The sequence below is a fragment of the Prionailurus bengalensis genome, chromosome E1 (assembly GCF_016509475.1).
Source record: "Prionailurus bengalensis isolate Pbe53 chromosome E1, Fcat_Pben_1.1_paternal_pri, whole genome shotgun sequence".
NCBI classification, from domain to species: domain Eukaryota; kingdom Metazoa; phylum Chordata; class Mammalia; order Carnivora; family Felidae; genus Prionailurus; species Prionailurus bengalensis.
The window spans coordinates 34,802,839-34,818,237 of record NC_057347.1 but is presented as its reverse complement, the minus strand read 5'-3'; the positions used below and the strand labels follow the sequence as shown (position 1 = coordinate 34,818,237).

The 15,399-nt window shown below is 60.6% G+C and overlaps 1 protein-coding gene across 20 annotated transcripts in view; it reads left to right on the top strand.

The window, feature by feature from the left end:
- CACNA1G (calcium voltage-gated channel subunit alpha1 G) overlaps positions 1-15,399 on the top strand; it is a 61,261-nt gene that overhangs the window by 20,081 nt on the left and 25,781 nt on the right. For 11 of the 20 annotated variants that reach the window (XM_043584074.1, XM_043584075.1, XM_043584072.1 and 8 more), the window contains exons 10-16: positions 8,505-8,656; positions 9,341-9,526; positions 9,627-9,741; positions 9,836-9,991; positions 12,848-12,916; positions 14,410-14,494; positions 14,583-14,776. In XM_043584074.1, the coding sequence (XP_043440009.1) occupies positions 8,505-8,656; positions 9,341-9,526; positions 9,627-9,741; positions 9,836-9,991; positions 12,848-12,916; positions 14,410-14,494; positions 14,583-14,776 (957 nt within the window). The remainder of the gene's footprint in view (positions 1-8,504; positions 8,657-9,340; positions 9,527-9,626; positions 9,742-9,835; positions 9,992-12,847; positions 12,917-14,409; positions 14,495-14,582; positions 14,777-15,399) is intronic. The other 9 variants (XM_043584082.1, XM_043584076.1, XM_043584083.1 and 6 more) reach the window with 1 other exon arrangement.

Sequence of the window (15,399 nt, the reverse complement as noted above, 5' to 3'; positions counted from 1 at the left end):
CTTCCTTCCTTCCTTCCTTCCTCCCTCCTTCCCTCCCACACACATTTCCTGTGCATCCAAGTTGGGGAAAAACATCTTGATTTGTGGTGTTTATAGTGTTGACCAATTACCATGGTGTAAATGCTGTCACCATGACCCATGTCAAGCTAGCAGCATGATGTCACTGACTGTGGGGTCGGGAAGAGACGTACACACACTGGGCCTAGGACACTGCTTTCTTCCTCTCAGAGAGGTCATCGGCAAGTGAACAGTCATATTTACTTGATGCAGTATGTGCTCAGAGACAGACGTGCGGAGTAGTCTGGGATCCAGACCAGGGAAGGGATTCAGGGAGAGCCCCGCGCAGGATGTGATCTGGGAGCAGAGTCTGCAGGAAGAGCGAGGGGTAGCCAGCAAAAGGGGGGGAGGGTGTAGGGCACAAGATGGGGGGAGGGGTCAGGGGCACCAAACACCAAAACTGAGAGATTTGTGAGGAGTTCAGAATGAGTGGGGCACAGGCTGGGGGCCGGGATGGACAAGTGACAAGAGACCAGTTTGGAAAAAAATTCAGGGCCAGGTCCTGAGAGGGATAGGAAGGAGTTTCTTCTTGAAGGTGATAGGTTCCCCAGAAATGTTTTAAGCGGATCAGTGATACAAGCAGGTTTGTGCTCTATCAGTAGACATTCTGTGGAGCCAAGAAGGGGAGACAGGAAGCAGGGTGGCCAAGGAGAGGGCTACTGCAGTGGTCCAAATGGTTCATACATCTCTGTCTTTGGAAGTGGAGGGAAGAGGGCCGGGGACAGCTGGCAGGTGGCCGAATCTGCAGGACTCGACACCAATTGGAGATTTGGGGGGAGGACACAGCAAGGACAAGACCCAGGTTTCTGCTTAGGGTGGGAGCACTGGGCCTTGAGCAGATTGGGGCTGCAGGACGTTGCGTACAAGGCATCCGTGGGCCATCCTGGGGCGTACCTAGCAGGCTGCTGGAGCTCAGAAGAGAGTCTGTCTCTGCCAGCGTCTGCCCTGGGGCCAAGCTGCTCCAGGAGGAGTGGGGGTGGTGCGGAGAGGGGGTCTTGGGGACATAGGAGCTTCCTAATCACCCCTTTCCTAGCTCCGGGGTGCTGAGGGCAGAGGTTAACTTCACATTCCAGAGGAGGGACAACAGAGAGGTGGGGGAGGGGCATGTGGCCCAGTGGGTCTCTGGGCTGCCAACGAGAGAGAGAGGCAGGGTCCAGAGTAGACTGCCTTTCGGGCCAGCAGAGGACAGGGCAGGTGACAATCCTGTTCGTTGCTCAGACTCTGGACCCATCCTGTCACTCTAGATACATGTCCAGGGAGGGTTTCTATTTATAAGTGAGTGAGGTCAGCTGTTCAAGGCAAGGGAAGTTGGGGGTGGAGTGGGGTGGGGGGGGGTGGAAATCCAGATGTGGCAGGTCTTAACTTTGAAGGGATTCACAGACTCCTTTGGGATGCTGCTGAAAACTGGGGACTCTCTCCCCAGAAAATACACACGTGCAGGGACACCCCACATGTGGCCTTCGAGGACAAGGGTTTATGGACACCTCCCACCCCAAGTCTATCCCTTGGGCCTTCTAGCAGTTCTTGGCCTCCAGACAGAGGAGCCCTGTCTCAGGAGCTGAGGCTGAGCCAAATAGAACCGGGGGGGGGGGGGGAGGGGGGAATGATCCTTTTAGAGCCGTCCTGGCCCCAGATTTCCAAAGTCTCTCCAGATGTGGGGGGGTGGGGATTGGGTGCTGTTTTGGAGATGGCTGGCTAACGGGGTGTTCACATTCCTTCAGGCGTCCTCTGGTCCTATAGGCTCCTGCCGCTCAGCAAACACCTCCTCCTGTGCACAGCATGCCAGAATAGGGTGGCAGGATGGCAGGGGGCGGGGGACAGAGCCAGAAGCACCAGAAGCACCGGAGAAATGTAGGTTCTAGCCGAAAAGTTCTGCTTCATGGACGATTATGCCAAATGTCGTAAGGGAGGCTTCTGGGGACAGAGGAGAGATGCTCACACCCAGCTGGGGGCTTGGAAGGGCTTCACAAAGGAGGTGGCTGTTGAGAGGGGTCCTTGAAAGCTAGGCGGGATTGGTGCAGAGAGGCCTCGATGGAAGGATTAAGGGGAAATCCGGCAACCTAGCCTGGAGGAGCACAGGGTGGCGTGGGACGCTCGGAGGACAGTCATGTTGCCTCCCACCCCCACCCCCACCCCCACCGAGGTGTCTGAGCAGGAATGATGTGAGCCCAGCTGTGTTGAAGGAAGCCAGAGATTCCAGTGGGTGCGGGTTGGGTCGAGGGAGAGGCCCAGAGGCTATTTCTGTCCTTCAGACCAGAGGCAGCGAGGGCCCCAAGTATGGTGGTGGTGGAAAGGACAAGGGGGCGGGGGCCGGCACCTGCTGCTGGAGGGATGAGGGCCCACAGGAATCCTAGATAACTCCCAGGAGCCAAGACAGAATTCTGGAGGGTGATGGAGCTGGCCGTCCGGGAAGGGGCAGGTTTGATGGAGGGGGTGGGAGGGTTTGTTTTGGAGCGCTGCGTTTGAGCTGGAGGCCGGCCATCCCGGGAACGCTATCAGGCAGGTTGGCTCTCTGGGTGAGGAGCCAAGGGCTTGGAGGGAGATTGTTTAGTGTCGTCCACACCCCAGTGACAGCCGGGTGGGAGGGGGCTGCGGCGGTGGGAGTCGGGAGCTGGGGGGCAAGAGGAGGGAGTGGGTTCTGACTGAACTCTGAGCAGAGAAAGGGGACGGGAGGGAGCCCTAGGAGGGCAGGAGGGGGCACGGGCGCTGGCAGGTGGGGCCGACAGCAGGCTCTGGTGCTGTCCTGGCATCCCCTGAGGGAGGGACTTGGAAGAGAGTCTAGACAGAGCTGGGGTTTGGGGGGACTAGGCCTGCACTCACATGGGGGTTTCTGCTCTGAGCCCAGGAAAGGAGACTGGGAGAGTGAGGGAACAGGGGATACGTGAACAGGGCCCTGGGGACGTGGGGTGTGTGTGGAGGGAGGTGCAGGTGCAGGTGGAGGAGGGGAGGAGAGAAGAGTCGGCTGTGCTGTGCGTCACAGAGCTGTTTGTGGGGAGGGGAGCGGAGCCCGGGGAGGGGGGGGTGGCGGGGAGAAGCCAGGCTGGGAGTGGGGACGAGGCCGGGCGAGGAGAGGGAGAAGGTTTGGAACAGCTCTAGGTGGGGAGAGACGGAGCCCCAGCAGCAGAGGAGGGTGAGGGAAGGGACAGAGCTGCCGTGAGGCCCCCAGCTGGCATTGCCCTGTCCAGTCAGCACAGGCTCGTGACAGCACCGCTCAACAATTCGATGGCCGCAGCAGAAGCGGAGGGGGTGGGGTCTTACCTGGGCTGGGGCCGGCCCGGCAGGGGCGCTCTGAGGTCTGCGGCAGGAAGGCAGCCTTGAAATGGTCCGCCCCGGGCTCCAGGCTGAGAGGGTGTCCTGGCAGGTGAGGGGCAGGGGCCCCAGCTCCAGAATCTGGGGTCTCAGGGGCTTTGGGTTGGCTGTGTCCCAGCTGGGAGCACACTGTGAGTGCCGTGTGCCCGCTTTGCTGGTGTGTTTCCTGGAGGTGACTTCCGGGTGCTGGTAGGAGATTGTGGGGAGGGGCTGGAGCCACCCCTGGATACGGGGTTCTGGGGCACAGTGACACCCAGCAGTGGGCCCAGTGGGCGTGAGGGGCCGCAAGGGGATTGGCCCAGAGAGGCAAAGTTCCAAGCTGGAGAGCTCCCAGAGGTCTGAGAAGAGCAAGGTGGTGATCGATATGGTGAAGCCCGTGGGCTTTGCTCGAAACCACCTGCCATCCAGGTGGCTCCTGACTTCCCACACCCCTTCTTGGAGGAGGAGGCAAGAGGTGCCAGAGACCCTTACCCCATCGCTGTGGCCTGCCTGGATTCCCCCATCCTGGGTCGGGGGAGGGGGTGCAGCGGGCAGGACTGTCAAAAGCAGAGGTGAAGTGAACCAAGGAGCAGAGATTTCAGGTCAGTGGAGCTGTTGGGAGCGGAGGAGATGGGGGTGGGGTGGCGCTGGGGCAGGGCTGGGGTGACTCGTACGAGCCTCTGCCCAGCTGTCTCCCGGCTCGCCCACTCCTCTCGCCGTCCCCGTGTGCCGGAGCCGCTCCTGGGCCTCCTGCCTGGGCCTCTGCAGCATCCCCCTAATTGGTCTCCGTCTCTCCGTCTCTCCAAGCCGTCAGCATGCTGCCACCACCGCAGCCAGATTAATCTTCTTAATACACCGCTCTGCACATCTCTTTCCTCCCCCCAGAAGCCCCAGTGGCAGCATCGCGGGCAGAGGCGAGTCCAGCCCCAGTGGTGGGACAGAGTTCAAGGCCTTCCTGCCTGGGCCCTGCCAGCCTTGCAGCCGTGTCCTCCACGGACCCCTCCCCCGCTCTGACCCCGGAGAAGCACTTGATTCTCTGTCCCTGTCCCCATGCATTCCTTCTTCTGCATCTTTGCTCGTGCCGCCCTCAGCTGGGGGTGCCCTCCACGGGGTTCTCCTTCCGCCCCTTCCTCCCCGGCCTCAGCTGGGTTTGAGCTCCCGGGGTGCTCCTGGTGTTTGTCCCCAGCGTGGGGCTTCGTGCAGCCTTGCAGGCATTCCGTCCTGCCGTGTGTGAGGCCCGCGTCCACCGTCAGTGCCCACGGGGCCGCCTGAGCGTGGCTCTGGGCCGGGTGTTTTCACGGTCTTTAACGCCTCTGTTCTGCAGAGCAGTTCTGCCATGAGGTGACGCTACCCTGTTTAACGGCGAAGGCCACTGGGGATCAGAGGGGCTAAGGAACCTGCCCAAGGTCACACAGGCAGAAAGTCTCAGGTTTGGCCGGCCTCCCACACTCTGGTTCCACCCCATGTTTTGATCACCAGTGTTCGGCACGCTGTGGGCCCGTTAAGGGTTGGCTGATGGAGGTGAGTCCTGGTGCTTTCAGGGGAGTCCTGGTGCCAAGAAGTATCGGGGAGCTTGTGGGCAGGGGGGGGGGCTATACTTGCTCCAAGGGGACAGGTTGAGGGGAGGGGAAGTGTTAGGAGGTGGGGCGTTTGCAGTTAGCATCTTCCCAAAGAAGAGCCCGGGGCCCCTGTGTGGGAGAGGCTCTGGCTGCCTGGCCTCAACTCACTGCAGCCCCCCCACTGGACCTTGACGTCTTGAGGGAGGATTGAGACCTGAGAAAGGACTTCCTGGCAGCAGGAGAGAGTCCGGAGGGGGGCTGGTGCCCACCTGGTTGGGGGGGGGCTTCCTGAGCCAGCGGTGTGACCTCCACCAAGTCACCACACCTCTTGGAGCCTCAGTTTCCCCGGCTATCTAAGGAGGCAGGGAGGAAATGAAACCCTGGGAGGGACGGGGTAGCCAGCGCGCTGCCCCGGGGAGATACTGGCAGAAGTTGGCTCCCTCCCCGCCCCTTTGCAGCTGCAGTGGCTGTGATCACGGCTCTGGTCCCTGGGGCCACCGTGTTGCTAAGATTGTGTCTCTGTATCCTCGTCCTGCGTCCTGCCTGTGTTTGCAGAACGTTCCCAGCCTCCGATTTAGTAACTTGGGCTGACCTGTCTGGGGAGGAGTGCCTTTTCCCATGGATCATGGGGGGATTCCGGGGCCCTGGGAGCAAATAGGCATTGCCCGGAGGTGTGTGCCGTGAGACTGCCCAGGAGAGAGAGGACAGGCTGAGGGACAGTGCCCGCTTTTCCTTTTCACCTGCTGTTCCTGTCTCAGCTGCCTGGAGGTGTGAAGGGGGGGGGTCCAGCCTTTGCTCCCTGCCCCCCTCAACCAGGACCTCAGGGGAGCCCTGTACCACCTTTCCAGTGAGGCTCTCGGCTGGTGTGCAGGTGTCCATGAGCCATGAGCCGTCGGGTACAGACGTTGTGCCCCACCTTGAATGACATCAGGGAATTCTGGAAATACCCCCCTCCACATGCCCCGTGCTGGTCGTACTTTTAAGAGTCAGTAATGGAGTCGACGCAAGAGGCCGAAAGCTACTGTGCTTTCAGCCACTTTTTTTTAAAAAAAGGTTTATTAATTTTTATTTTTGGCACCATTTTTTGAGGTATCGTGTATATGCCATAAAATTCACCCATTGTAAGCTGTACCTCAGCTGTGCCTTCGAATCAGCGTGTTCTTTATTCATACATTAAGTTCATGCGGAATATGGTTTTGTAGACTTTGGAAGGCGTGTTATGAATTCAGTGTGTCTGGATTCACGGGCGCCTGGCTGTCACCTGGGGTGGGTTTGGCCCCTGACTGCTTCGTCGTGTTATCAGAGTCCGAATGAAATGGGATTGGGTCCCACTCCCTGGTTCTCCCTGCCCCGTGACTTTGAACCCATCATTCACCATCTCTTGACCTTTCGGCTCTTATCTGAAGTGAGGGTGCCAGGGCAGTTATGTGGATAGCATGAGGTGAGACGCAGGGTGAGCCTGGGGACCCTCAAGGCATTGCACCTGTGCCCATCACCTTTATGCAATCCAGCTGGACAGCTGGGCAGGTGGCAGAGTGACAGGGAGGCAGGCTCACTGAGCCTGGTCCCTGGCAGACTGGACTTGGGATGCCAAGAGGGGATCCACTTAGTCAGGAGGGATCTGAGCCCCGAGCTTTACCTGTCCTGACGATGACCCCTTCCCCGCCACCTGCACTATGCTAATGCTAGAGGGGCCCAAGATCCCGTCTCTCTGTGACCCCATTCACTAGGTCAGGTGGCAGTGTCCTTTCCTGCCCCCATTTGCCGTCTGGGGAGCAAGGACTTGCTCGGGATCTGCTGGACCAATGGGCTCCTTGCCACACCGGCCCTGTACCAGCCACCCACTCTCTGGACGGCTGGCTCTCGGCCCTGCCTGCTGATCCTGACCCGGCCCCCCAGGCCTGCCTTCGGAAAGAATCCGTGCACAGGCCGAGAGCTTCTCTCCTCCTGAGTAGCTGTTGACCCCCAAACACCCCTCACCTGCCAGCCAGAAGGCCCTTCCTTCCAGGTCTCCCCACCCGCTACCCAGGCTGGCCACACAAAGTCAGGCCGTCAGGATACATTTGGTGGGTGCCCAGGCCTGCTTCCGTGCTTGGGTGACCTACCTGGGCAGCCAGCCAGAGGAGGCAGCTGGGTAAACAGGGGGAGGTGTCTGATGGACTGAGGGCTTCATCTGGTTGTTTATTTTAACTGAAACTTCTTGAGCTGTTTTGAAACGAAGGCTTCGGGGCGATCAAGACACCCCATTAGGTAGGCATTGAGCTCCACTGAGCCAATCCTACCTCACCCTGCATCTCCAGCCCTCAGCTCAGCCCTGCCGCTCTCTTTCTCCCCAAACATGGTTCATTCCTCGTGCTTCGCCCTGTGACGCCTTCCGCGCCCCTTTCCCTGGAGAGACCTTACCCTTCAGAGCTCATTGCAAATGCTGCTTCCTGACTAAGGCTTTCCCAGCCTTAGTTCCTCCCTCACCGTCTCTCCCCTGGACTCTTGGATTTACCGTCGGGATAATTTATTTTGGCATCTAAGTATCTAAGGCCTCTTGTGGTTACTCAGCTGTTTTGTGTACGACCTGTTTCCAGTGAGACTCTGGGCTCCCGGGAGGCAGGGAGAATAGTCGGCATGTTTTTGCGGCTCCTTTTCATACCTGATGTCTTGCTAGGCATACAGTAGATGCTTAATTTTGACGGAAGGGAGGGAGGGAGGCGACGAGTGAGCTGGAGTGGCAGACGTTTTTCATGATTTCTGACGACCTCTCTAGGATGGGTCCTCGATCCCAATCCCGGACCCTGGCTGGAAGCATAAAAGTGATTACCGCCAGTGTTTTACATTTGGCCAGAGAGGTTGAGGATCTTGCTGAAGGTCACACAGCGAGGGGACAGGATGGGCTGGCAATGAACCCAGGCATCGCAGTCTCAGGGGGCAGCCCCAGGTCCTCCTCGTCTGCGACAACCTGCTCGGTCACCTCCTTTCTGCCCACCAGCACGTTTGCGTGTGCCTGCGGGCGTACGTGCGCGCGCGCGTGTGCTCGTTCGTGTGTTTGTGTGCACGGTGTGCGGGGGTGTGCCGTGTGTGCCTGTGTCTGGAAGAAAGCAACGTTAGCCAACAGTTGTCCGGGAGAAGGCTGCCAAATCCACAGAGTAATTGTAGAGCACGTGTGACTTTGCGTGTGGCTGTGTGTCTGGGTATGCGTGTGAGGCCTTGGCGGTCGCCCTGTGACATTGGCCGGCCTCGCTGCGCCGCTGGCCACGGCCTGCTGAGCTGACCGGGCAGCACAGGACAAGAAGGGTCTCGGACCTCCTCGCAGGCGGTGGGCAGAACCTATTATACAGGCTTCCTGCGAGCCTGCGGTCCCAGGCTCTGAGACCCGGGGCTGAGATTTGGCGTGGCAGCTGCCCCCGAGTGCATTTCCTCATGAGCCGTTTGGGGGTGAGCCCTCCTCTGGAGAGTCCATCCAGCATCACCACTGCCCGCCCCCCGCCCCGCCTACCCCCCACCTTGCTATTCCTGCTGCTTCTCTGCCGGTGGCCTCCGCTAGGGACGGCAGGGGTGAGGGGCTCAGGGGTGAGCCTCGGCTGCTTCATACCCCACCCTGCCCTCCAGCCCGAGGAGCTCACCAACGCCCTGGAAATCAGCAACATCGTCTTCACCAGCCTCTTTGCCCTGGAGATGCTGCTGAAGCTGCTCGTGTACGGTCCCTTTGGCTACATCAAGAACCCCTACAACATCTTCGATGGCGTCATTGTCGTCATCAGGTATGGCGGCCCCTCCACTGCCTGTCGCCTGAGGAATGCCCGTGGGGTGGCTTGGACGAGAGCCAGGCAGCCTGTTCCTCTGGGGTGGAGGGGTCTGGAGTCAGGCCCCACTGACCCCTGCAGGCCCTGCCGCTTCCCCAGTGGGGGGGGGGGTGACCCGCTGTGCAGTCTCCTCCCCCCACTTCTGCTTCTTGCCCTTGAGCCCATGCGGGCCCCGGGGCGAGTGAGGACTGGGCAGCTGGCTTTGCAGAGGAGCTGAAGGGGGTGTGAAGCCCGGCCAGCAAAGTGCTTGGAAACCATCTCAGACACCCTTGACTTGCTTTAGGGTTTCCCAGACCCTGGGAAAGTGCTCCGTCCCCCTAGGCCTGAGGCCAGGAGAACTGCCTTATTGCTTTTTGGAACCGGCTTTAGATTTCATTAGAAGGGAACAAAGCAAATATTCCCTAACTTGACGCTGTTGCATGGGCCGGAATGTGGGAGAGGGCTGTCCGCTGCCAGGAGGGGATCTCCGGCCTGCAGAGAGGAGGGCGTGGAGAGGGCCGGAGCTGTCACCTACACCCGTCTCGGAGGCTCCCGCCTGTGCCCCGCGCCCTGGCGCTGGGCCGGCTTTTCCAGGCCCTCTCAGAGGGAGGGGTGGCGGGAGGGCGAGCCCGCAGGGTCTCAGGCTCCCCGCCCTCCTTGCAGCGTGTGGGAGATCGTGGGCCAGCAGGGGGGTGGCCTGTCGGTGCTGCGGACCTTCCGCCTGATGCGGGTGCTGAAGCTGGTGCGCTTCCTGCCGGCGCTGCAGCGACAGCTGGTGGTGCTCATGAAGACCATGGACAACGTGGCCACCTTCTGCATGCTGCTCATGCTCTTCATCTTCATCTTCAGGTGAGGGCAGGGGCGGCCTCCGCGCCGGCTGGGAGGAGGGCCTGAGGGGCAGGGGGTGCCCCCGCCCCTGCCCCCCATCTCCCGGCTCCTGTGTCTTCAGCATCCTGGGCATGCATCTCTTCGGCTGCAAATTTGCATCTGAGCGGGACGGGGACACGCTGCCGGACCGGAAGAATTTTGACTCCCTGCTCTGGGCCATCGTCACCGTCTTTCAGGTGCCAGGGTAACCAGGCAGGGGTGGACGGGGGGGGGGGGGGGGGAGGCGGGGCACCCCCGGTGAAGGCCCTGACCCCCAGCCTCTGCCCACAGATCCTGACCCAGGAGGACTGGAACAAGGTACTCTACAATGGAATGGCCTCCACGTCGTCCTGGGCTGCTCTTTATTTCATTGCCCTCATGACCTTCGGCAACTACGTGCTCTTTAATCTGCTCGTCGCCATTCTGGTGGAGGGCTTCCAGGCGGAGGTAACCCCCTGCCCACAGCAGTCCAGTTCCGGGAGGAGTCGGCTGCCTGGCTTGAGCCATGGTGGCCGGGGAGGTCTCGCAGAAAGTGCCCATCAAGCCAGGCTGGGGGACTTGGGGTGGAAGGTCCCGGGTCTCGGGCAGCCCCTCAGCATCGGGGAGACAGGGCGGTTGTGGGGGATCCCTGGGTCCACTAGCTCCTGAGTGGGCTTCCACATCAAGGTCAGCCAGATTCTTCCCCGGAGAGCTGGATAAGTGTTGGCACACAGTGCCAGCTGGATCCCGAGTACGGGTGCTCTCGGGGACATCCAGAGGGGACCCCTCTGAGCCGAGGGGTGGGGGCAGCTTGGGTGCAAATCATCCAAGCTCTGGCTAAACTAATGAAGATGCCACCAGGGCCCAGGCAGGGCTAAGCTGCCCAGGGTGAGAAATGAGCCCAATTAGCTGCAGGCATGGCAGAGACGAGCGTCCTATTTCCAGCCCAGGCTCCATCACCTCCGTCACAGGCAGCGTCATCCATTCATATTGATTTGCATCGATCCTGCCCTGGCTGTGCCAGGGCTCAGCACCTGCCTGGAGGGCCGTACGTCGTTCCTGTCCCTCAGCTCTCCCCCGCCCGTCCCCCAAGCTCCGGGCCCAGCCCAGCCTCCAGTCCAGGCGTCTTTCACAGGCAGGTTGACCCAACCTAGAAATGCTCCAGGTTGGGCGCAGAGAAGCTCTTGGTCCAGTTCTCTCCGGGTGACCCGGATGGAAACTCCCGCTGCGGCCTGGTCTATAAATACTCGGCACACGGTGGAAAAACAAAAATCTATTTTCCGACTCTTTCCCAGCCTTCGCGAGGGAGGGCCGTTCCCCGTAGGCCGGCTGGGCTGGTGGGGTGCGGGTGCCTCTGTCCCACACCGACCCTCTCCGGCTGCCTGCCGGCCGTGCACATTCTGTACTTATCCATTATCGCATTTCCTCCCACTGGGTGGCAGCGAGGGCAGCTGGTGGGGGAGGCCAGCCCTGCCTCTGGTGATGGCCGGGCCTCTTGTGCCGAGGGACAAGGCATTTCATTGGGGGTTCCCCGGGGCCTGAGAAGTTCAGGGCTGACACCATGCTCCCGTAAGAGCCAGGGTCTCCATGGACACCCACCGCTCTTAGCCGGTGGGAAGAACTGCTGAGCGGGGATGGGGGTCCCGCCGCCCCTTGCAAACCACTGCCCCTGGCGGCTAAGATGTCCTCAGAAAAATCCCCGAGGAACTCCGCGAGGGGATATGGAAAACACCCCGAGCCTATTCCCCTCCCCTCAGCTGGCCGTTCGGTCGTCTCAGCAGCCCTGGAGGTGCCCGGTGCAGACAGCCCCCTCCCCACCGCCGGCCCTCTCAGCAAACACCTTGTTAAATTGAATGCTGCCGAGCTGGCCTGGTTGCTAGGCAGCGGCAAGGTCTGCTGTTGGGAAGGAAGACAGGTCACTCTGGCCTTGCCGGGGGCCTGTGGCTGCCCCAGCCCGACGGGTCAGCTAGGGCCTGGGGCCACGGCCGCCTCAACCTGCAGGGCACAGGTGCCCAGTGGCAAGAGTCTCAGAGTTTGATGCTTCAGGTCGGGGCTGGGATGGAGCATGGATTTCCAGATCAACCCCCCTCCATGGGGGTGGGCGGCGGCCTGGCCCTGAAGTGCCCGCGGGAGGGGCTGGACCAGCCGCCCACTGTCCTGTGTGTCGTGGGCCAACACCTAGGTGGGGGAGGGGAGGGCCGGTCAAGCCAGGCCGGTGACCTGGATACCTCCAGAAGCACCTGCCCTGTCTTGTACAGAGTTTTAAGGGGGGCGGGGGGTTGCACACGTGGCTCTGAGGAAGCCCCACATTCTGGCAGGAGAGGCTGGTTGTCGCTGTTGTGATGGCCCGCTCTTTTACAAAACAGGCAACCCCCCTCTGCAGAGGAAGTTGTTGGTCGTCAGCAGCAGGAGGGCTCCAGGGTAGTCCCAGCTGGCCTGGCCACCTTGCCAAGAGGTCAGAGGGAGGAGGCCCGGGAGACGGGGCTGGCTCGGCTGCCCATTTGCCGACGTGCAGGGGGCAGCATCCTGAATCCCTGTGTATTTGTCATGCACACACTTAATTAAATGAGCAGACAGCAGGCCCTGTGTGAGGCCATTAATTGGTATTAAACAACATCATAGCTGTCATCCCAGTGTTACTTGTCACATCCCATCCCGGTGGGAGCAGCTGGACCCGGTCTGATTCTGGGGGATGCAGGCTGGGCATATGGGAGTGGGGAGCCCCGCTGCAGCTCCTGGCCCGCAGCCTCCTCCCGGCCTCTGGCTCATGCCCTCCTCCTTCCCCGCCTCCCTGCCCATCCCCAAGCCCGCTGCCAGTACGGGGCCAGTACAAGGTGAGCTGGAGACTCAGGTGCAAGGCCCAGGTAGACCTCTGACTCTCTGCGTGCCTGGGGACAGCTGTCTTAGCTTCTCCAAACCTCAGCTGCCTCCTTCATGGTGACACGAGTGACTTCCTTCCCGCCTTGCGAGAGGCGAGCCGGTGTGACTAAAGCGGTTTCCGGGCGGCTGGCATGCCCCTTGTGCATCGTAGCTGTCATTATTAGGATTACTGGGGGGCTCGATCTCCTTGCCTGCCCTTTTCCCCCACCTTCATGGCCTCTGCCCTCACCCTTCAGATTCATTCGGGCCCGAGGGCCTGTGGTTGAATTCTGGAAGGCCGTCTGTCCCCTTTCTCCTCCTCCCCTACCCCCAGTGTCTCGTCCCCCTTCCACCCCTGTCGGGTTTGTGCCATCCTTTTCTTCGTCCTCTTTTGACACTGCTGATGTTTGAAAGCCCGAGCACCTGTGACCAGCGCCCGTCCCCTGCCTCCCCGTCTCCCTGTAGGAAATCAGCAAACGGGAAGATGCGAGTGGACAGTTAAGCTGTATTCAGCTGCCTGTCGACTCCCAGGGGGTAGGTACGCGATCATGAGTCGGCATGCCCCCGCTCCCCGTGCCCTGTGCCCCTTCCACCTCCGTGTCTCTGTGCTCGTGTTCACGCTCAGCCGCTGTGCAACTGTGGTAGCTGTGGTGGTCATTGGTGTCGTGAGGTTTGCTTCGATTTTAAGTCCCTTCCCCCTGAGGACATGGAGAGGAGGGGCCTCCTTGCCTCTGCCCCCACCACCCTGCCAAGGGCACTGTTCCCGTCCCCCGCTGGACCAGTAGAGGGGCGGGAGAAGGAAGGGACTTAGAATCTCTGTGTGCACGTGTGTGGTCCACCGCGTGTGGGTGCCTACACTGAGGTCCCCGAGGAGTCCGAGTCTCGGGATCGTGGCCGCAGACTGTACTTCCCCATCTCTCTCCCCTCCCCCTTGCCCTGAGCCCCTATTGGAGACCCCCACAAGCTGCCTCAGCTCAGGACAAGTCTTTGGAGGATGTGAGGGTGGGGTGCCTCTTGCCAGAAGGTCCCAGATTTTTAAACCCACTTCCGAGTCTCTGGCCCCCTGGCCACCTGGGAGGTCCAGCAGGCATTTGGGGGCCTGCCCCCACTCTGGCCTCCACACCGAGCCCGTGCTCCACTGTTTCCTGCGCTGGCCCTGGAATTCGGGCCAAGGCCGGGGTTCCCGCGGGACCCCACAGTGCTGTGCATCCCGAGCGGCCCCCTGGAGATCCCACTCGATAATTAAAGGCCTCGTTAGGGATGTAAACTGAGTTAATGAAAATGATCCCCTGAGATGCCAATTACGCAATATTTATGCCCTTATCAAAAGTAGCAATCAAGTATTTCTTAATAACTCCTTAAGGAGAAGTGTGTAATTACTGGGGAACCCACTGACCTGCTAAGAAGGAAGAAAAAAGTACCCCAGAGACAGGGACAGAGGTAAAAATGGGGCCAGGGGACGGGGTGGGGTCTTGGGAAAGACGAGGGGAAGAAGCAGAGGGCCTGAAGTGGCCTCCTTGGGCTGAGCTGCTCTGTCTGGGGTCTTTCAATTTCCTTCTGGGGTCCTCAGGTCTGCGGCTCAGGGGAGGGCAGCCATGGAAGGAAAGCAGAGGGCACAAGTGGCCTTGGGAATTTAAGCTCTAGTGACCATTTCACTCAGGTCCCCAGCTCCCTTTGGCCTATGCCACCTGCCCACCCGCCTGCCCGGCTGTTCCCCTCTCCCCTCAGCCCTTCCCGGAGCCAGTCCCCGCCAGGCTGGTTGTGTCGTGGGCTATGGGGTTAGCCGTGGCCTTCTCTGAGGTGTGGCAGGTGGGAGGCAGAGGTGTCGGGGGCCCTGGGGAGCTCTGGGCCCCACGCCTGGATGGTGTGGCCTGTGCCAGTGCATGCCTCGTGCCGTGGTTGCTGGTTCCCATAGCCTATATGTGGTGTATGCTTGTGGAGACAGGGAGGCCTCAGTCCAGCCCACTAACCCCTGCAGGGCCAGGTCTCTAATGGCCTGCTGCTCCCCCCCCCCACCCCCACCCTAGGGAGATGCCACCAAGTCCGAGTCAGAGCCCGATTTCTTCTCACCCAGCCTGGATGGTGACGGGGACAGGAAGAAGCGCTTGGCCTGTGAGTATCTATCCTGGGGGTGCGGGCCCTGGCCCTGGGCCAGCCTTGAGTGGACTCAGGGTCTCTCCTTCTCTCACTCCCCCGGCAGTGGTGTCCCTGGGAGAGCACCCGGAGCTGCGGAAGAACCTGCTGCCGCCTCTTATCATCCACACAGCCGCCACGCCCATGTCGCTCCCCAAGAGTTCCAGCACCGGCCTGGCTGAGGCGCTGGGCCCCGCCTCCCGCCGCACCAGCAGCAGCGGGTCTGCTGAGCCAGGGGCGGCCCATGAGATGAAGTCACCGGTATGGGGTGCACATGGGTGCCCTACGGTGGGACATGTGCAGAGGTCAGGAGGGAAGAGAGGATGGGGGCGGAGAGGCCCAAGGCCTCTGAGCCCTAGGTTGGACAAGCCCCCGGGAGGTCAGTAGGGCTAGTAATGCAGGCAGGTGCAGAGCTCTGGCCTTGGGGGGAGAAAGAGCAGTGTTCTAATCCTATTCTTGTGTTCCTGAACTGCCCTTGGGTGAAACTCAACCTCTGAGCCTCTGCTATAAGATAGGGGAGGTCCTTCTCTCCTTAATACTTCATCATAATAGCAAACCCCGTCCAGTTACTGATTCTGTACCAGAGCAACCCCACGAGGTAGGTCTCATTATTATCCCCACTTGACAGATGGGGACCCGGGTCTTAGCTTGCCAAACTGATTGGTGGGAAGCTCGGCAGTGAGCCGGTGACAGAGCCAGAAGTTTAATCCAGGAGTCGGCGTCGGGGCCCGCGCGCCTGCCGTCACTTTATACGGCCAGTCAGCTACATGAGGAATAGGTACTAGTGTCGTAGCTCTTCTCCAGATGAGGAACTGAGGCACAGAGAGGTTTAGTCACTTGCCCAGGGTCACCCAGCTGGTGGGAGTGAGTAATCTGAACCCAGG